The sequence below is a fragment of the Brachyistius frenatus genome, unplaced genomic scaffold, assembly GCF_029030835.1.
Source record: "Brachyistius frenatus isolate BFR_SWC_R1_liver_20210118 unplaced genomic scaffold, ASM2903083v1 Contig_117, whole genome shotgun sequence".
NCBI classification, from domain to species: Eukaryota; Metazoa; Chordata; class Actinopteri; family Embiotocidae; genus Brachyistius; species Brachyistius frenatus.
Genome location: NW_027210716.1, coordinates 177,193 through 197,761, shown reverse-complemented (window position 1 = coordinate 197,761; position 20,569 = coordinate 177,193). Strand labels below are relative to the sequence as shown.

The 20,569-nt window shown below is 40.6% G+C and overlaps 3 protein-coding genes across 3 annotated transcripts in view; 1 reads left to right on the top strand and 2 right to left on the bottom strand.

The window, feature by feature from the left end:
* Positions 1 to 20,569, bottom strand: part of LOC138629514 (GDNF family receptor alpha-4-like) — a 326,543-nt gene that overhangs the window by 236,407 nt on the left and 69,567 nt on the right. The gene's annotated exons all lie outside the window — the stretch shown is intronic.
* LOC138629533 (sialidase-3-like) lies at positions 5,745 to 9,350 on the bottom strand. The gene is made up of 4 exons (XM_069713291.1): positions 9,211 to 9,350; positions 8,977 to 9,168; positions 8,558 to 8,797; positions 5,745 to 8,406 (listed from the first exon to the last, which is right to left on the bottom strand). The coding sequence occupies exons 3-4, from the start codon at positions 8,780 to 8,782 to the stop codon at positions 7,399 to 7,401; spliced, it is 1,233 nt and encodes a 410-aa protein (XP_069569392.1). The 5' UTR covers positions 8,783 to 8,797; positions 8,977 to 9,168; positions 9,211 to 9,350; the 3' UTR covers positions 5,745 to 7,398.
* xrra1 (X-ray radiation resistance associated 1) lies at positions 9,634 to 17,028 on the top strand. Its single transcript, XM_069713306.1, has 17 exons — positions 9,634 to 9,852; positions 10,453 to 10,598; positions 10,718 to 10,789; positions 10,876 to 10,948; positions 11,048 to 11,145; positions 11,368 to 11,516; positions 12,390 to 12,494; positions 12,612 to 12,727; positions 12,847 to 12,899; positions 13,002 to 13,091; positions 13,193 to 13,286; positions 13,374 to 13,489; positions 14,371 to 14,547; positions 14,693 to 14,840; positions 14,970 to 15,085; positions 15,184 to 15,289; positions 15,379 to 17,028. Exons 1-17 carry the CDS (start codon positions 9,795 to 9,797, stop codon positions 15,543 to 15,545), a joined length of 1,884 nt encoding a protein of 627 aa, XP_069569407.1. The 5' UTR covers positions 9,634 to 9,794; the 3' UTR covers positions 15,546 to 17,028.

Sequence of the window (20,569 nt, the reverse complement as noted above, 5' to 3'; positions counted from 1 at the left end):
AAACTTTTAGTTTTTTTTGTACATTGTTAATGGTGACATTTGTGACAAACAGCTTTGTTTTGCACAATCACTCACTATATTTGTAACAAAGGGCCAGTTCTATTAAATAACTATTGAAAGGCATTAGACAAGCAAGGTTTGAAAAATGGTACATTTGAATTACTAACCACAGAGCTGTACAATTGCATATCTAAAGATGCCAAACTTGCACCTAAGCGTGTTTTACTGGGATGTATTTTAGGGTTTGGTTAGTGATGACTCATGTTCTTGATTTACTAAATGAGAGTACATAACAATCAAGGGGAATTTAAAAGACTATTTGAAGTTCCAAAAAGGTATGAGTTACCAAGCCATGCTTTTTTTTTTAACTGCTTAAAAAAAAAAAAAAAAAAAAAAAAAAAAAAATCAGACCACAGCCGTGTCATTCTGATAAGTCTGGCGGCTCCTCACCTGAGAGCCTCAAGGTCATTCAAATGGATGGTACAAGAAATATATCACAGCGGTGTCCAGCACTGTCTGTGCTGCTAAAAGAGTAGCGCCCGCTGGGACGCCACACATACAAACCGAAAACAGGAAACATCTGTGACGCCAACACTGGTAGCCTTCCTGTTACTAGACTCCCAAGTGTCATCATAATGACAGATAAAACATATGTGCGGGAAAATGTTGACTGCCTCACCGCCAACACAGTCGGAGAGAAACAGGTTTCACCGTATGATTCATCCTTTGTGTGAAGAAGCAAATTGGACAAGGTGATGAAAAAGAGAGAGCAAGGAAGAGGCCAGTTAGCCGATAAGCACATTTGAGATCTACCAACCCCCACATCTAATAAAGCACACTTCATACCATGTCTAGATGTTTTTCTCACTGATCTGAAATCTCAAGAAGCCGGTAGCTGCTGCTGTGAGGACACAGATGTTGACTGAAATGTCCTTATTACTGTAATAATGCGGTGGAGCAAGGCAATCCATGTCAGTATGAGCTGAGTGAGCGCTTGTGCATGTATTACCTTTTCACCAATAAAGCTGTGCTCTCAAGATTCTCCAATCCTTCAGCCAACATCAGGATGCTGAGAAGAAACACAATTCACAAACACATTGATGGTAAAGTTCCAAGAACGGAAATAAGCTTCTTCATCTTCCTCCTGATTTGGGTTCCTCAGACCATGACCCCAACTCAGCTGTAAGAACCTTATTTTCCAAAAATCAGCAATATCAAATTTTTACTCTATTAATAGCATTCTTTTATTCTATTGAACAAATGATTCAACTATGATTAAGTAAACAAACAAATAATCTCAGATGATACATTTGTTCTCGTCAGCTAGTTGTTCGACTTTTTCTGTCTACTGTGATGTAAATTTGTGCTTAAAAATCCCCCCCAAAAATCTGCTTTGATGGTAGATTTGTTCTGAGAAAAAGGCAGTTAGAAGTGTGGTCATGTTCTTCCATCTGTTTAGCAAACAAACAAACAAACAAACAAAGAAAAACTCCTTTCAGTGTAAAAGTTGTAACAAAAATATTTGATGTTAGTCATGGTGAAGCTGGCAGAATGAAAAACAACTCAATTATGTGTCTTTAACAGCAAATACATGATCTACGTACAGTCTGACTGTAAATATCCAGGAAATATCTTTGATTGATGTCTTTAAGTTGGCAGCAAACATAATACAACATCTTTCTAATGTAGTTTTAGGTTAGGTTAGGTTAGGTTAGGTAGTTATTTTATTAATCCCCGAGGGGAATTTTTTTCGCTACAGCAGCATACAGAAGCAATAAGATAATCATAGAATAATAGATAAGCAATAAAATAGCACTACAAAATATAAAATATAAAATGCACAGTATATACAGTATATACAATACAGTATATATCTATATATATTATATACATTATGTAATGTTTTGTATCCTGTATTCAAAGTTTGAATAATGATGCAAATGATTTGGTTTTATTGAGATCTTTTAAATTAGGTATCTAAGTCTTCATCTACTGTATTAACATACGTTGGTTTTGATTTTTAACACAACAACTTGTCCAAAAAGTTAATTCCTGACAAGAGGCCACAAAATTGACCAGGAGGGGGCGCACAATTGCTTCAAATTCACATTCCTGTTTCTGGTGAAGTGAATGTAAAGACATTCAATACACCTGCTTCACAGCCAGGTGGTCGTGGGAGAAAAGGGAAGATGGTTAGGTTAGGTTAGGTTAGGTTAGGTTAGGTTAGGTTAGGTTAGGTTAGGTTAGGTTAGGTTAGGTTAGGTTAGGTTAGGTTAGGTAGTTACTTTATTAATCCCCGAGGGGAAATTTTTTTCGCTACAGCAGCATACAGGAAGCAATAAGATAATAATAGAACAATAGAAAAGCAATAAAATAGCAGTAAAAAAGCAGTAAAAAATATAAAATATAAATATAAAATATAAAATGCACAGTATATACAGTATATATATATAGATATATAGTACAGTATATATCTATATATATTATATACAAACAACCAAGAAACCCAGACAACAGTGTTATTGTTGTGATGGATTTTGCCAGAGGTGAGTTATTGTACAGTCTTATTGCGGTCGGCAGGAATGATCTCCTGTATCTGTCCTTGTGACAGCGGAGCTGGAGGAGTCTTTTGGAGAAAGTGCTCCTCTGTCCCTGCAGCAGGTGGTGGAGAGGGTGGACAGGATTATCCAATATGGATAATAGTTTGTTCAGCGTCCTCCTCTCCACCACCTTTTCCAGACTATCCAGATTGTAGCCGATGATGGAGCCGGCCTTCTTAACCAGTTTGTTAAGTCTGTTGGTGTCTCCGGTTCCAGTGCTGCTCCCCCTCTCTCCCTCTCTCCCCCTCCTCCCCCTCCTCTCCCCCAGCAGACCACAGCGAAGTACAAAGCACTGGCCACAACAGACTGGTAGAACATCTCCAACATCTTGCTGCACACATTGAAGGATCGAAGTTTCCTCAAGAAAAAGAGTCGACTCATCACCTTCTTGTAGACAGCGTTGATGTTGGTCTTCTAGTTCAGTCTGTTGTCATGGAGACACCCAGGTACTTGTACTCTTCAACCATGTCCACCTCCTCTCCCAGAACTCTCAGCGGTTGTGGAGCCGTCGTCTTCCTCCTGAAGTCGACCACCATCTCTCTGGTCTTGGCCACGTTCAGGAGCAGGTGATTTCTTCCCGCCCACTCCACAAAGTCCTCAACTACTGCCCTGCACTCGTCCTCCCGTCCGTCCCTTATACATCCGACCACTGCAGAGTCATCAGAGAACTTCTGCAGATGGCAGGACACTGAGTTGTACTGGAAGTCAGTTGTGTATAAGGTGAACAGGAAGGAGACAGAACAGTTCCCTGAGGAGCTCCAATACCACTGACCACCGTATCAGACAGCACACTGCCCAGACGGACAAACTGTGGTCTGCCTGTCAGGTAGTCAGTGATCCAAGAGACGGTGGACGCGTCCACCCCCACCACCCGCAGCTTCTCACTCAGCAGCAGTGGTTGGATGGTGTTGAATGCACTGGAGAAATCAAAGAAAGTGATTCTCACAGAGTCACCGGTTCCATCCAGGTGAGACTGAGCTCGTTGCAGCAGGTAGATGATGGCGTCGTCCACTCCCACATGAGGCTGGTACGCAAATTGCAGAGGGTCCAGTGAAGATTTCACCAGCGGCCTGAGGTGGGCCAAGACCAGCCTCTCCAGCACCTTCATCACATGAGATGTGAAGGCAACCGGTCGGTAGTCGTTGAGGCCAGATGGAGTCGTCTTCTTCGGTACAGGAACCAGGCAGGACGTCTTCCACAGCACCGGGACTTCCTCCTGCTTCAGACTCAGGTTGAAGAGGTGTTGTAGGACCTCAGCCAGCTGGACGGCGCAGGTCTTCAGGACCCCGGGGCTGATGCCGTCAGGTCCGGCAGCCTTGCGCTGGTGGAGTCTCTCCAGCTGTCTCCTAACCTGGCCAGTCGTCACAGAGAGGGGTGTGTGTGTGTGTGTGTGTGTGGGGGGGGGGGGGGTCAAGGTGTCGATGCAGCTCACCAGGGGGGGCAGAGCAGGGAGGCAGCAGAGGTGTTTGGGAGGTGTAAGGTGTGGAGGAGACAGATGAGAGCGGTGAACTAAACCTGTTGAAGAAACAGTTTAGCTCATTGTTCCTCTCCAGGGAGCCCCCTGGTTGTCTCTCTCTCCCCTTGAACCCAGTAATCTCCTTCATACCGGTCCACACCTCCCTCACGTTGTTCTGCTGGAGTTTGGCCTCCAGCTTCCTCCTGTAGGAGTCCTTGCACTCCCTCATCTTCTCCTTCAGGTGGCGCTGCACTCTCCTGAGCTCGTCCCTGTCCCCAGACCTGAAGACTGCTTTCTTCTTATTAAGAAGAACTTTCAGGTCACTGGTGATCCATGGTTTATTGTTGGGGAAGCATTTTACAGTCCGGGATGGTACGGTGGTGTGTTCACAGAATTTAATGTATTCTGTGATACAGTCCGTCATGCTGTTGATGTCCTCCCCATGTGGTCCACACAGCACATCCCAGTCCGTGGACTCAAAGCAGTCCTGCAGGGCATCTTTAGCCTCCTGTGTCCACCTCCTCACAGTCCTGGTGGTTACAGGCTGCCTCTGCACCAGAGGAACAAACTTGGGAGTCAGCAGGACCAGGTTGTGAGCTGACCTACCAAGGGGGGGAAGGGCAGTAGTACTGTATGCATCCATGGCATTAGCACACAGTAAGTCCAGAGTTTTATTGTTCCTTGTGGGGCAGTTAACATACTGGTGCAAAGTTGGCAGTACTTTATCCAGACTGGTGTGGTTAAAGTCCAGTAACTGCTAAAAATGCACCGGGATGCTTAGTCTGCAGTTTGGACACAGTGGAGTAGATGGTATCCACTGCTGCCTCTGCGTCAGCTGATGGAGGAATGTACACAGCGATAACAATGGCGGAAGTGAACTCCCTCGGCAAATAATGAGGGCGCATCCCCACAGCTAGAAGTTCAATGTCCGGGCTACAGAAACGTTCCTTCACACACACGTGGTCGGGATTACACCACCTCTTGTTCACATAGACTGCAATCCCTCCACCTTTCTTCTTGCCGCTCCGAACAACAACAAGATACACACAGGATGTAGTATGTGACTGAATTATGAAATGCTTTTGTACAGGCCGGCTGAAGAGGGAGACACACAGTTTAAAGCTCTTGAAGTCCTGATGCTCGATGACAACAAACTGAGTCTTCAGCAGCCTCATAAACCTTAAGAGGTCATGATGTGGTTTGAAGTTTGTTTTATAAAACAAAGTTAAGGCAGACTTGTATATCACAAAGTTGGTAGAAATATATGTTAAGTATTATGAATTGTCAATTACAGGCTAAAGTATCTAAATCTTCAGCGAAACTGTATTTCTGAAATACCATACATGCAGCTGATTAATTCCCAAATTCCTTCCCGCTGTCTACACATCTGCTGAATCACATTCTAGCACAAGTCCTTGACATCATTTCAACATGCTGCAGCCCTCCGCCACTGCTGCCTGTGTAGGTAGTGAAAGACTCCCAATAGCGGAAGTTTTTTTTCATAGCTGCTTTTAAAACCATATCCGTGTCCTACCTATTATTCTATCCCTCACCCCTGTTTGACAGCTGATTATTGCTCAACTTGTCTTCTTAAGCTTTACCAGTACGACATTAAAAGCAATTGTCACTGCAGTTACTTTGCACTGTGATCAGGAAAAAACAAGTAAAAGCATTGATCAAAAGATGAGTCGGGTGCTCACAGGTTACTTTTATTTTCTACTAAAATACATGTTTCATGCAGGTTTTGTCACTTTCCACAACAGTCAACAGAAAGACAATTAAACTATAGGCAAAGAAGGATGTTAAAATCACTCAATACAATATTTTGTGTGCGCAAATTCCAAGAGGCTTCATTAATAGTGAGGCTTCGTCTGCTGTTACATGCTCTCATTTGATAACCCACACCAAGCCAATCACATCTTGTAACGCAACATAAAAACAAAAAGAGAAAAAAAGCCTGTTCATGAAATAATGCTAAATTTGCAAGAATAGAAAATTAAAAAAAAGTAAATAATGTTGTGATATAGTTTTTAAAAATGTATGTAATAAAAATCTGTGTCCGGTAAAAAAAAAAAAAAAAAAAAAAAAAAAGTAGCCCAAATGCTCAGGACGCAGCTCGCAGAAAGTATGTTTTTATTAAAGAGCCAATACTGTAACAACTTTGATTTTCATGTTTTAAAAAGAATTATAAAGCAGGTCGAGGTGCTCTAAATACAGTGAAAGTGTCTAAAAGAGAAATGCACGCAGCCCATGCTCAACAACTTTGATGTTTTAACAAGTCGTTTGGACTTCGGTAAATTTGTGATGTCACAAGCTCCCACTCATGTCCAGCCCTCAGCACGGCCCACCAACCTATCTTTTATGTAGAAGACAACATGGGAGCGAGCATCCTGTAGCGGAGCTATCAAGCTACGTCGGAAGGCAACCTGTACTTGGCCCACAGTTAACCAATCAGTGGAGAAGGTCTTTAAGACACAGACACAAAACAGTCTTTTCTTGGTCGAGCTCCAGAAAAAAAAAAGCTTAAGAGAGGAGACGTAAAACTATATTGAAATGGTTGTTGGTACTTTAAACCCGCCAAAAAATATATATCTTCATATGGATGCAAATAAAACGCAGTAAAATTGTAAAATATGGGACCTTTAACTAATTGGCTGTTTTGGAAATAGATATGGTTCAGTTTGGTTGGTCTCTTCATTGATCAGCTGCACGTGAACACAAAAAAAGTTTCACCTTTGCGCTCCAGGTTTATTGCCAACATTACGGCACCCACTGTGATCTACAGAAAAGGTTGTGCACTGACAGCCGAAGTTTTACCAGTGGCGTGTAAAGGCATATGTGAATCAGAGTAAGGAGAGACTGAGCATGGAGGAAAACTCTACGCTCTACTGAACAAGGCCTGCTATGATCGTCATATGAGAGTAAAAAGAGGTAGGCAAATTCTCGTCACAGCTCACGGAGTACAGACCGTTTAATAAAAATGCAGAAATGGCTATGAAGTGCTTATCAAACATGCCACAAGCCTGTTTCCAAAATGACAGTCCAGCACAGCATGCTTAAAATCAACCTTCCCCCAAGCCTATTAAAAAATAGTTTCCTTCCTTATACAACTGGTTGCATATTAATAATATTAATACTGTAATTACTTTTTCATGTAAACGAGGAGACAACAAAACACACGACTCACGCATGCATCGTCATCTCCAGAATGTAGAACAACAGTAAACACGGACAGATGTTGCTGCACAGCATATTAAGTGGCTTTTGTTTGGATTTTATTTTTTACTTTGCAAGAGAATGTTAAGAGAGCTTTTGTTAATACAGAAATAAAACAACCGCACTTCAGCGCATTTTCTTTTCTTTCTTGCTGCCTGCCTGCTTGACATCATTGAGGGAAAACAACATGAACACAATCTGCTCATGTTCCTTTTCTTTCTCGCACTCCAGCAGGCAAGCAAACTGATCCTTGTCCTCGTTGTAAGCTAGGTCCGAGTAGCCGCTGGGCCCTTTGTGGACAATCATGGGCTTGTCCCATCCAGAGGAGTGCAGGGGAGATCGGTTCAGATATACGCCCATGTCCTTCCTTCTGCACTTATTAGTTGGGTGCATGAAGAGGAGCCAGGTTTGCGTGTCGGGTGACAAGATGGACGTGCCGCAAGCTTTGCTTTCAGTGTCATCGTTGGGGACAAATTCAGGAGCGGGGAAGCCGATGACGCTGCCTTGACAGCCAGAACGTTGCTCCACCAGCTCCCGGGCTATGTGGGGTTTGTCAAAATAGACGCCACTGTTTTCACTCAGGGCCTCGCATCGGTATCTTCCACTTTGACGGGCGTTGCAGTAAAGATGACTCCTGCCCTCGTGGTCTATGATCTCTGCCATTTCACATTCACTCGACTTCTTTTGAAGCATCTTACCGATACGCCATGTCTGTCCAAAGTCCTCGCTGTATATCGAGAGTGCGCGCGGGTAGACCGTGCGAGGAATTGGGACGCTACAGCATCTGTACGGGACATAATAGGCGTAGGCGGGGATGATCAATCTGCCGTTCTCCAGCTGGACACCGTGACCAGGACCCACAGCGAATGTGGCCCACTTGGAGATGGCTTCGCCAATCACGCTCTCTGTTAAGTCTGTGGTTTGACTCCACGTTTTCCCATCATCGCTGCTGCTAACGCAGCAAAGGCGCGTCTTGTTCTTACCCGTCATGATCTGCCTCTTCTCGGTGATGTTTCTCCAGACGCAGATGAAAAACAAAAACAGCGTTTTGCTGTATTTTTCATACACTGGACAAGGATTCATGGTGCGGTGGTCTGGCAGGCACGCCGTCGTCAGCTCCTGACTCGACGACCACTGGAAAAACACGACAAAAAGACAACATTTACAAAAAAGATGCGCACAGATCACGTCGACTGTTATTAAAGCAAAGGCCAATCGGTTTGTTATCGGGAATAATACAAATTTCCCTCTGAGGGATTAATGAAGTATCTATCTGTCTAATAACCTGAACAGATCCATCTTCTTTCGGCGTGCCCCTTCTCATTACAAGCCTTTTGGCATCATGGTCAGCGGTTGAGGATCTTTTCTCTGCAAAGGCGAGGAAGGTGCGACAGTGGCTCAGGTAGATGAGAGCAGGAATTCTGTACATGATCCCACTTGGCTCCTTTTCAAACAAAGTTGTTTTGGCCGGTTCCTCTCCGCTGCCACTCTTCGATGGCCTGTTCCCCATTGTGGATCAGAGGTCCTGTGAATAAAATGAAATACAAATAAATAAAAAAAATGCTCCAAATGGATGACTCGCTTTAGCTTGTTTCATAGTGTTGCTTTAACAACCTGTGAAGAGTTCACAGTCCAGCAGCTCCTCACAGACACAGACCGGTGCAGACACAAACCTAAACTGTACGTGCGCAGCAAAGCCCTTACCTTCACTTGTTAGTCTTCGCATGTGCTCTTCTTGATCTTTCCGTGAACTGCATTATACCGTGCAAATGCACACACAAAAACCCAAGGACCTCTGATGTTCACGACACCGGAGCTGTGGGTTCATTAGAAACGAAGATGGCACTGAAACGAGAGAAATATCCGCAATCGCTTCCGTGTTCATTGAGACGCTTCCTCACTGAACCGGACCAGTTACATGAGCGGGAACACAACAACAACAACAACAAATCTTAGCCACGTATTTTCTTTAAATAAACACAGGACGCACGAGGTTTCCAGGAACAGTTAAAGAAGTCTAACGAAGACTCAAAAACAACCACCCACTGCAGTGAATCCTCACGCATGCGCACTGTGGTCAACTTAGATCAGAAGATAACTCGTATACAGTTTAAACCCAACACGGGTCAGAAGAAAAAGAGTACTGGAGAGTAACTATTTACCAAATATTGTCTGCTGTATAATTGCAACCATTGAATATAATGTCTTTAAATACTTTAGGTTAGCAAAGAGGAGTACTATCTCATCATGGTAATTGGTTTTTGAGCAGCGAGGCTCACAGGTCTCTTCCGCTTTCCTTTGTAAAGACCTCTGAGCATTACTGCCCCCTGCTGGACGGCATGGGCAGAGCTCGTTTTTATATGCTGTTGCTAGGCTACAGAGCACTACAGTGTCGCTCAGGATCAAATGTATTGATCAGGAGGCTGGACGTGAAGCGGAATGGACCATTCTTAACAACTTTACGCTTTTTCCTGATAAATGGATAACAACAAGGATGACGTCAGCTTCCTATAAATGTGGTGATGGACAGAACTGTCCTCCCAAATGTTTCCCATCAAGGACATCGCAGAAGGAAAGACGGTGGGTTAAATCATGGAGGCTGAAGAAATTCGGAAACAACAAAAATAAATAGCCTTTAAGACCACAACCAAAAAAAAAAAAAAGAACTATTAATATAATGCTGGAAATAGTGTGATGTATTACTGCAGAAAAAAAAAAAAAAAGAATAAAAGTTCAGGCAATGTTAATGGTTACTTGAAAAATGTTTTGTGGAGTTATAATGCCTGTAGAAAGTATATCTTATAAGCGAATAATACACTTCAGTAAATATCTGATCCTGAACATATATAGGCACATTTGTCAGTTCTATAAATTCGTGCAGAAATACAAGTTGTTTTTTTTGCACCATAGATGATAAAGTTGCAGAGTTGATCGACAGAAAATGTATTCGCACTTATCAAATAAAGATGATAAATGTGCTTTTATGTCATTTAGTTTGAAGAATAAATGTTTTGAAATGTCAGTGGGACAAAACCAGTCATTTAAAAATCAACCTGACCGGAAAATAATATAACAAGCAAATTGATTGAATGATAATCAAGCAAATATTCTGAATTAAAATCCATACAGAGGATGATTGCACGTGTGAAACTGACATGCTTTGAGTCATTTTTCTTTTAGGGTCTGGTCACTGGCTCCTGGCTTACCAAAAGGAGGAGGAGCAGAGATACAGGAATGTGAACCGAAGAATTAAAGAGACCTTTGGAAACTGTGAGAACAGGACGCCTGATGGACCTCGTGGTGTCATATTAGATGAACTCTTGCTGGTAAGAAATCTAGAAATCCATAGAATCTGAAAAAAAAAAAAAAAAAAAGAAGAAGAAGAAGAAAAGAAAACCAGATCAGTTTCCAACCGGTTTCATTTTTTTTTTTTTTTTTTTTGTAGCTCCAGTTGCACTGTGTCGACCATCCATCCAAGCTCTGCTTTGTTGACGTCAGCGAGAAGAGACTGACTTCTGTAAGAGGCGTTTTTCACATTTCAGTCAAACTTATTTGGTCGTCCGTTGGTAAAAACAGTTCATCAGTTCCCCTCATTGTGCGCAGGTCAAGTCAGAAGACTTCAAGGTGTTTGTTAATGTAGCTTACATCGATGCTTCCATTAATTCCCTCTCTTTAGGTGACTATTCATACATATCGTACCATACAGATTCACCCGCAGTGTGATTGTGTGCTTCTTGCCAAAAGATATCAGAAATTGTTTGTTGTTTTTCTGCAGGATCTTTTAGCAGTTTTGTGTCTTTGAGAGAACTTAATCTGTCTTTAAACGGAATTTGCAACATGGCATTTTCTGCTGCTGACTTCCCTTACCTCGAGGTAAGATGATATACTTATTAAATGTATACCTGATACTGGGCACTGCTGTATACTTGAGCAAAGTTGATGATGAGAAAGGGAGGGTGGCATTGTTTTTTTTTTTATGAAATTGGTGCACAGATAATTAAGAGAATTTGTAAGAGAGTGCTATCCTTTATTGGGTTTTTTTTGTCTTCTGAATGTCGTCATGTTGGTCTAATTACTGTATTTTAATTCTCACAGCTTTTGGATTTGTCCTACAACAGTGTATCAGCTGTTGATATTGTTTCCCTCGGTCGCCTTCCGCTTCTTAAAGTCCTTCATCTGACTGGAAATAAGCTTCTTCATCTTCCTCCTGATTTGGGTTCCTCAGACCATGACCCCACTCAGCTGTAAGAACCTTATTTTCCAAAAAAAATCTGCAATATCAGATTTTTACTCTATTTATAGCATTCTTTTATTCTATTGAAAAAAATTATTCAACTATGATTAAATAAACAAAAACATAATCTCAGATGATACATTTGTTCTCGTCAGCTAGTTGTTCGACTTTTTCTGTCTACTGTGATGTAAATTTGTGCTTAAAAATCAAAAAGAAAATCTGCTTTGACGGTAGATTTGTTCTGAGAAAAAGGCAGTTAGAAGTGTGGTCATGTTCTTCCATCTGTTTAGCAAACAAACAAACAAACAAACAAACAAAGAAAAACTCCTTTCAGTGTAAAAGTTGTAACAAAAATATTTGATGTTAGTCATGGTGAAGCTGGCAGAATGAAAAACAACTCAATTATGTGTCTTTAACAGCAAATACATGATCTATGTACAGTCTGACTGTAAATATCCAGGAAATATCTTTCTTTGATGTCTTTACATTGGCAGCAAACACATAATACAACATCTTTCTAATGTAATGTTTTGTATCCTGTATTCAAAGTTTGAATAATGATGCAAATGATTTGGTTTTATTGAGTTCTTTTCAATTAAGTATCTAAGTCTTCATCTACTGTATTAATATACGTTGGTTTTGATTTTTAACACAACAACTTGTCCAAAAAGTTAATTCCTGACAAGAGGCCACAAAATTGACAACATTTTACAAACTGACCAGGAGGGGGCGCACAATTGCTTCAAATTCACATTCCTGTTTCTGGTGAAGTGAATGTAAAGACATTCAATACACCTGCTTCACAGCCAGGTGGTCGTGGGAGAAAAGGGAAGACACACACAGGATGTAGTATGTGACTGAATTATGAAATGCTTTTGTACAGGCCGGCTGAAGAGGGAGACACACAGTTTAAAGCTCTTGAAGCCCTGATGCTCGATGACAACAAACTGTCCTCCGGAGTCTTCAGCAGCCTCATAAACCTTAAGAGGTCATGATGTGGTTTGAAGTTTGTTTTATAAAACAAAGTTAAGGCAGACTTGTATATCACAATGGATCGCAAAGTTGGTAGAAATATATGTTAAGTATTATGAATTGTCAATTACAGGCTAAAGTACCTAAATCTTCAGAGAAACTGTATTTCTGAAATACCATACATGCAGCTGATGAACTGTTCAAAACCTGTGGATTTTACTGAAAAACAAGAAGAAGAGGAGGGAGTTGGTAAATGTTCAGCATCTGCTTGATGCGTATCATTAACTTCGTTTTGAACCTGCGAGTCAGAATATGCTCAATTTCCTCAGAAAAATATTGACTTTGCCATTTTTATTTCTTCAATCCAGCCATTACGAAGTCAAATCCAAACACTGATAAACATTTGAAGAAACTTTCACAGGTAGTGAAATCTCCAGTCTGTGTTATAGATGCTCTGTTTCTATGTTTTTCTCCCTCAGTTCAGCTCTTCACATTAAACGTGTCTGTCTTGTGTCCACCTTAGATGTTTCACGAAGACATCTGGGAGGAGTTCAGTCACGGTTCCGATTTGCCACTACCAGAGCTTCAGTTCCTAAATTTAGCTGACAACAAGGTGTGCTGCTATTTCATATGAATAAATCAGCTATGACCTTTTTAAAAAAAAAAATTTTTTTAAATGAACTATAATGTATCTTATCAGTGGTTTGCCCTCAGATTGCTGAGGAGGAAGCACTGGTGGCTGCTACTCTTTTCCCAATGCTTTGTGAAATTGATATTCAGTCCAACCCTCTCATCACAAAGCGGAGAGGTAATCTTCCTCTATTAAAAGACAGTTTTTAAAGAGTGGTTCAGAATTTCTGAAATCCCCTTCTCGTCTTTTTTTAATCGAACACAGGAGAGCCTCCCTTACTGAAATACATCCGAGAGAGACTGGGCATAACAATAAAGAGGAAGAAGACACAAGAAGCTGTGAAGCTCCCACTGAAGGTGTTGACTAATCCAAGATGGAAGGTTCGATCTGTTTTGCATCATTAATGTTGTCTAATCACGACTGTCCAGGTTTTGCTATATGAAAGTTACTCTACTTGAGTGATGCCCTTGCACAATCTGAGCAAACATGACACAGACAGTCTCTAAGATCACAATAAATTACTGCCTCGTGTTCTCATGCTTCTACCAGTCAAGTTGCATTTTACTGCCGTATCTGTCCAGATGTATGTAGACTGAAGGGATATTTGTGTGTTTACATACTGAACCAATAAAGCTGTTTCACAGCAGACAATACTTCAAATATGCTTGTAGATGTTTCTGCACAGATGCTGCGATTTCTAACCGTGCACGCTTCACACACATCTTTAACCCGACAGCACAAAAGATCTATGCAACCACAGCAGTTTAACAGTGACCTCTGACCACCAAAATGTAATTACTTCATTGTTGAGTCCAACTGAACATTTGTGCCACATTTTGAACATGTTCATTTGGGCATTCCTGAGATATGGCCGTCACAATAATGGGACAGATGTCACATCACAGTAACCTTTGACTACAAAATCTAATCAGTTCATCCTTGAGTCCAAGAAGTGAACGTTTGTGCCAAATGTCAAGAACCCCCCCCCCCCCGCCTCCCGCCTCCCAAAAGGCGATCTTAAGTTATGACGTTCACAAGCCTGGATAGGATGAATGTAAGCTGACAACATGGCTGCGTCTTTTCACGGCGTGGAGACATAACAAAGATGGAGCAATAGCAGGATGCAGATAGCAGGCGTCTTTTTTAGGACAAACTTGGGTCATGGACAATTGGACAGAAAGTGATGTCTGACTATAATTGACACTGTGAAGCTCAATTTGCATAAACAATTCTTTATTTTTGTCACATTTGTGTATGACAGGTACACAAAAAAATCCCAAAGGTGTCAAAGAATCCATTGTTAATGAATACAACTCGTGCTGCACAAATTCAGACTGACAAAAGTGAAGTGGTTGTCAAGAGAACAAGAGGATCTGAGGGCAAGGAGAGCAGTGATCCGGCTATCCATGAAAATACAGAGCACTTCTTTATTACGCAGGTATGTGCTCGTCTTGTTTTCAAGGTTCTTCTTTCAAGGTTCTACATACAAGTCCTTTGTCTCAACATTTAAATCAATTTTCTCTCTTTACCAAGTGTTATAGTGAAGTTTTATGAATGTTTCGTGAATGTTATTTCTTGCTCAGACTGCAGATGCACCCGAGTTTGAACGCGATGTTCCATCTGAGGAGAAAGAAACTGCAAACAACGAGGAGCCAACGAGTCCTGAACAATTCACCTGCTACAAAATGTCGACGGATGCAAAACCAAATCCCAATGCCTCAAAGCTCGTTGGTGAGGAGTGAGGAATGTAGCTTCACATGCAGCTATTTATGTTTTTGCACACTGTCCTCAAGCCCTGAAACGTTTGACTGTACGGTCGTCCCACAGAGAATACCAATGCTCTTTCTTTTCTCTCAACAGGAACACAAACCGCTGTTAGGATGCCAGAGCATGCACGGAAGAAGCTGAATGTTTACAGAGACTCAAAACCAGAACTTGATAGCATCCAGACGCCAAACGGAGAAAAAGAGAAAAGGGTTTGATGTTCAAAAATTTGCATCCGCATTCATATAATTACTGTCAAATTAAAATGAAACCTGCAGTGCTATCACTTTCATGTTATTTCTGTGCACAGATTAAGAAACTGCCACCTTTGAAACCAATAAAGCAGCCGGCTGAAAGGGTGGATGAAATGATGAAGGTGATGAAAGAGAATACAACAATAAAAACAGTCCCCTTGGGTATGCACAGGTCTTATTTACATAAAATGAATCTCAACTAATTTAGCTTTCATGACCTCTCTTTAAGTTACACTTTGTTTTCTGTACAGCTGTTGTCCTATGCGGTGCAGGCGTTAACAACGAGGAATACAAGGAAGCTCTGTCACTGCTGAGGGAGTTGAAGACAAAGTACAAAAGGGTCCATAAGAAAACAATGGAACAAGCAGCCAGCCAGAGTCTGACGGAGACCAAAACAGAGCTGAACCTCCACCTGTGAAGATGCTTAGCTGTACTGTGATTTCTTTTTGGCTTAAATAACTCTATTGTTGGTGTTGTTGGTTTGAATGGAAGTGATGAGATAAAGGAACCCCACGTCAAAAATAATGATAAAAAAAAATGTGGTTGTGAATCTTATTTTACAACATACACGGATTCCTCATAGCCAATACAGAGCTCCCTGTAAAGACAAATTTTGGAGGCTAACCAACGAGAAACCTGCATGTCACAGTGTACAGTATAATTATGTATCAATGTTATCTTTAACTAAAGAGTTCACGAGACTCAAGCAGATGCAAGTGTCAGTAGTCGTTCCTGTGAGACTGATGGTTTTGAGCAGCTGCTCCACCGCTGCCATGACCAGAATCTATCCTGCATGCATGCAGGGGATTCATCAGTGTGGACAAATTAAAAGGTGACAAGTTCAGTTTTACAGAAAGCCAGTTTAAACTTTATGTAGACAGTTTTAGCTTCATTAGTCTCCCAAAAAGTTTATACTTTTTCAGCAATTTGTTGTAATGTCTTGTAAGCCTCCACCCTGCTGAAGTGTTCTTCATAGCCGTAACAGAAAAAAAACACACGAATTTCACAAATGTCACTCATTTTTTTTTTATTGCAATATCCTCTTGATATGCAGATTTACTGTTTTCAACCTTTGACAAATTGTACCTTTAGGACAAAACAAGTAGGAAGCTGAAAAGTAGACACGTTATGTTAGGACCTGCAAGTTTTTGAAAATAACGTACACCCTTTCGTCATTGTAAATCAGGTATTGTCAGTGGACGTGGTGCACTTTTTGTTGCGCTTTATTCCTCTTGTTAATGAACTGGCTGTAAACACGTTAGTATTTGGAGGAGCAGCAGTCGTTTGCGGCTTTGAACAGATCTTTCCAGTTCAGCATGATTAATGGTCTGTCACAAAAACAATTCCACATTACATTAAGAGATGAATCATGCTGCCTGACGACACCAACAGTAGATGTGCCATATATCACTACAAGCTATTAAAATTTCTAGTCATGTTCTGTTTTTGTAGATTATTCCACTTTTGGTCTCACAGTCTCTTCCGTCATATGATTTCCATTATTTGTCTTCAGAGCAGCTTGCAGATGTGGAATGCACGCTCAGCCTCGATGGAATAAATCAATAGGCACTCTGCAAATATGTCATGCAGAGATTCTGCAATTTTACCCTCATGTCTCCCTGCTTCTATATGTATCGAATGATAAATAATACAACTATAAACTGCATACACTAAGCAAGGTGCTGACTGTATACAACCAGCAGATACTTTATGGTTTCCTGTCTTTAGTTCACTATCATGTTCTCATTTTCATTTTAAGTGTTCCATTGATATATTATTAGGATACTTACAATTTTTCTTTCAAATTGTTGCAAAGCCATTTGTAGTTGAGATGATTACATTGCTATTATATTTATTATAGCTCTCTTTAAAATCCCTCGGACACAGGTTCAGCTCCTCGTTATTCAAAGCCCCCCAAAAATGAACAACTGCATACATATAATGACACAATCATCAGAGGTCTGTTATCTTATTGCCATGTAATTTGAAAACCATATTAAAGACTGTTTACCCTACACATGGTTATAGAGGACATGTCGACAGGGTGTTATTTTATTACGTCAGAGACATAGAAATCTCACTTGTTATGAATTGACAACACAATAAGCAATTTACATAAATGACAATGTGGTTTATTTTACGATTGATTATCTGATAAACAGTTTCACATATTGAAAACAATCAGTGATATGAGACAAACAGCTGGCCCTCAGTCTGATGGTCTGGTTGGGGTCTTTTCATCTTTAGCGGTATATTTGATGGTAATGAGGAGACTGTGCCAAATAGCGGAGATGGCTGCTACAGAAATACTATTTTCCAGTCCATTGGACCTGAGCTCCACTCAGCAGAGCTCGTCTGTGCTGCAACCATATCCCACAGTATTGGACACCACAGCTGCTAAAAATCCATGACGCTGAATGTTTTTTAAATTTATCACATTTTGTATTGTTTTTGTTCCAAAACACTTTTACTGCTCCATCCAATGCAACTCAAGCGAAGGCCTTCTGAGGATGTGTTGTTGTTTTCAGCAACATGATGGAGTTTGTTCTCCAGCCACCGAGTCCTCGCGTAAACTTATTCTGCCTGACCAGAATGCTGTTACAAAATAATTTTGAAGTGATAATGATTACTTCAAGCATTGACGATTGCATCATTTTCCATGTTGGAATTCTTTGATGTAAGATAAAAAAAAAAAAAAAAAAAAAAAAGGACAAATGCCATTGCGCAAGAGGTTGTTATACACGTTAGTTTTCCACAGTTTTGGGCAATGATCAGTCACACTGATCGCTGTTATATTCCAAGCACACTGTAGGCATTCACTGCCCTCATCGGATGCTTACACAACTCTTAGGTAACTTTTCAGAATGAAACTTTTCCCTCATGCACATGGAATAGAAGAATGAGAGAACTTGGGTGGTGATCTTTCAGCTTTGTCAATAGCGATTTTGTAATTAACACCTTTCTTTGTATGTTTGTGTTCATGCTTAAGAGATTATAAACATAAATGTGTGTAAATGTGGCAGGTTCTCTGTGCCACAGTTACACTCACCCATATTGTATGATCGAACAAATCGATCAATCTTTTGATGAAAACATGTAATAATCAGATAAATCAAATGAGTTCTATTTTTGAATCACCTTTTTAATGCAGACATTAAATCAATCATGACAACAAACCTTTCAGTTCAATAAGAAGGTTTTTAAATACAAAAGGTTACAGAATCTGATCAGGCGATCAAGTGACTTCTGCTCGAGTCTGTCAGCACAGTTTACACTGTGAGAATATGATTTATACAGATACAAATATGGGGTTAGATGATATCCAAAATTACTTCAACTACCTTAAAGCATTTTTTATGTAAGTACATTATTCATATATTTTTTGATAGAAAACCGGATAAAAACTAGACGGTAGAGATGCAAGCAGAAGAGGATGAAATACTTCATTCAGTGTAGTAAAAGTTCCAAAAACATTGCATTTTAAACTTCCCACAATGCAACTTGATGTCAAATTACCTCATCGTAGTCAAACTCCACATCTCCAGTTTGTAACAAAGACTTTTCTCTGTTTCAATTTGCACACTTTTCTACTTACACTTGGTATTTTGGGTGCATACTGACAAGTATAGAAACATGAGCATAACGGTCAAAAAGAGGTTAATGTGAAAGCACTTGGCCTTTCCTCACCCTTGACTGTCACCATCTTGGCTACATATATTGGACAGGGATTTCTCTGCCTTCAGACTTCAGTGTGCTCTCCCACAGCAGCAAAAGACAGTTAGTAGTAGTGCTCCACATTGAGGGTAAACTGATGTTTGAAATGTGAGTGAATGCTCTTTTAATATATTTTTTTAAATGTGTGAAACATCATTAGGAACACTGCAACCTGGCCTGGTGAATATTTACTCAGTTGCCTTGTGGCAGCAATGAAAGCTAAAGAAGTGAAGATGGGCCACTAATGTGACAATGTGCATTCAAGGCTGCAGATCAATCCACACGTCTGTAATTTATTCTTACAAATATAGAAAGTTATTCCAGTTTCACTGTAACGAGCACAAAGCTAGTTTTAATTTACATTGTAAGCAAAGCCAATAGAAAATTATGTCTTTTATTTTTATTGGATTCACATTCACATCACCACATAATAAACAGACTGAAAGCCTCAGTTATGTTTTTTCCTCTGAAACCTCTTTTGCTCTCACCACAAAAAAACTGATGAGGTGAGTTATTAACTGAAAACACATTTCATCCATGCTCTTGGTGATATAACACAATCTGGCAGGGGAGCGGGAGACTCGGTCCAAAAGCACAAAAACAAAAAAAAATAACAAAAGACATGGTGAATAAAGGCACTGACAGGCTATCCTTTAGGCCAGACAGATCTGTGTTTGTGTATCTATAGGTGTTTCTCTCCTGTATATTTGAACACAGTGGAGTTTCATGTCTGGAGCAGTCATCGCAGCAATCAAGCCTGAGAAATGTTTGGGCAAGATTTGTTTGACTCTCAAATTGAGGGCCAACAGTTAAGCTTTGAGAATAACCATGTGGAGACTCAGACACCAGATTTGGCTCAGGAAGAATAGGCCTGAATACCTCATCAACACTCCTCATTACTCAAGTGCCAAATGAGTTCACTGCAGACTGGACCTATTCATTATTTCTATTGATGGACAATTGAACTGTAACACACTTATCATGTAATCCTGGAAAGGCTTCAGATACTCTGGCTGACATCTGAAAAGAGGCCATTATTAACTGTAGATCGCTCTTCTATACTTTCTGAACAATAATTTAAAAAAGGATGTGACTGTGGTCCGTCTTGAATAGTTTACAGTCATTACAAGCATGTGTTTAACATGTTGACCTTTAAGCTCGGCCGCTCAGGGGAGGAAGACTAAAGTGTTCATGACATGTATTCTGGTATTGTCCGTGTTTTCTTGGCCGGACTCCAATCACCAGCTAAAATGATCAGGGCCAACTTAATTAATGAGAGGGTAAGGGTGTAAAAAACAGAGCCCTTGATAGATTTCGGAAGTATTTTGATGAAGTATAAACTCAGGGGTTCTGCTGAGCACCTTAATCAGCTATGAAAGCAAACACATCTATCAGACTTAATTAACTTAACACAATTTGGCTCCCTTTGAATCCAAAGACTGCCTGATTGATTTGCAATGCTTCAGTTCCTCACAAACACTGGATGCATGTGAGGAACGACATGCGGCAGCAGATTAGGACATGTTATTTAATTTTTTTTAAACACATTCAACTTTGTTGCTTTCACTTGCAAGAACATGTGATTATTGCAAAGCTACAAATCTGTAACAATCCTGTTAGAAGACAATCATTACCTATTTACCCTCTTTTCTACAGCATGCATGAATCAATGAAAACAGATTTTTAATATGACGATTTTTGGCCTAGATGTGCCTCCAGCCCTGGGCC

Coding starts and splice junctions, on each gene's coding strand:
- LOC138629533 (XM_069713291.1), bottom strand. CDS start 8,782: ATGGGGAACAGGCCATCGAAGAGTGGCAGCGGAGAGGAACCGGCCAAA. Junction 8,407..8,557: donor AAGAAGATGGATCTGTTCAG/GTTATTAGACAG, acceptor GTGTTTTTCCAG/TGGTCGTCGAGTCAGGAGCT.
- xrra1 (XM_069713306.1), top strand. CDS start 9,795: ATGGACAGAACTGTCCTCCCAAATGTTTCCCATCAAGGACATCGCAGA. Junction 11,146..11,367: donor CTGACTTCCCTTACCTCGAG/GTAAGATGATAT, acceptor TAATTCTCACAG/CTTTTGGATTTGTCCTACAA. Junction 14,548..14,692: donor AGCACTTCTTTATTACGCAG/GTATGTGCTCGT, acceptor TTTCTTGCTCAG/ACTGCAGATGCACCCGAGTT.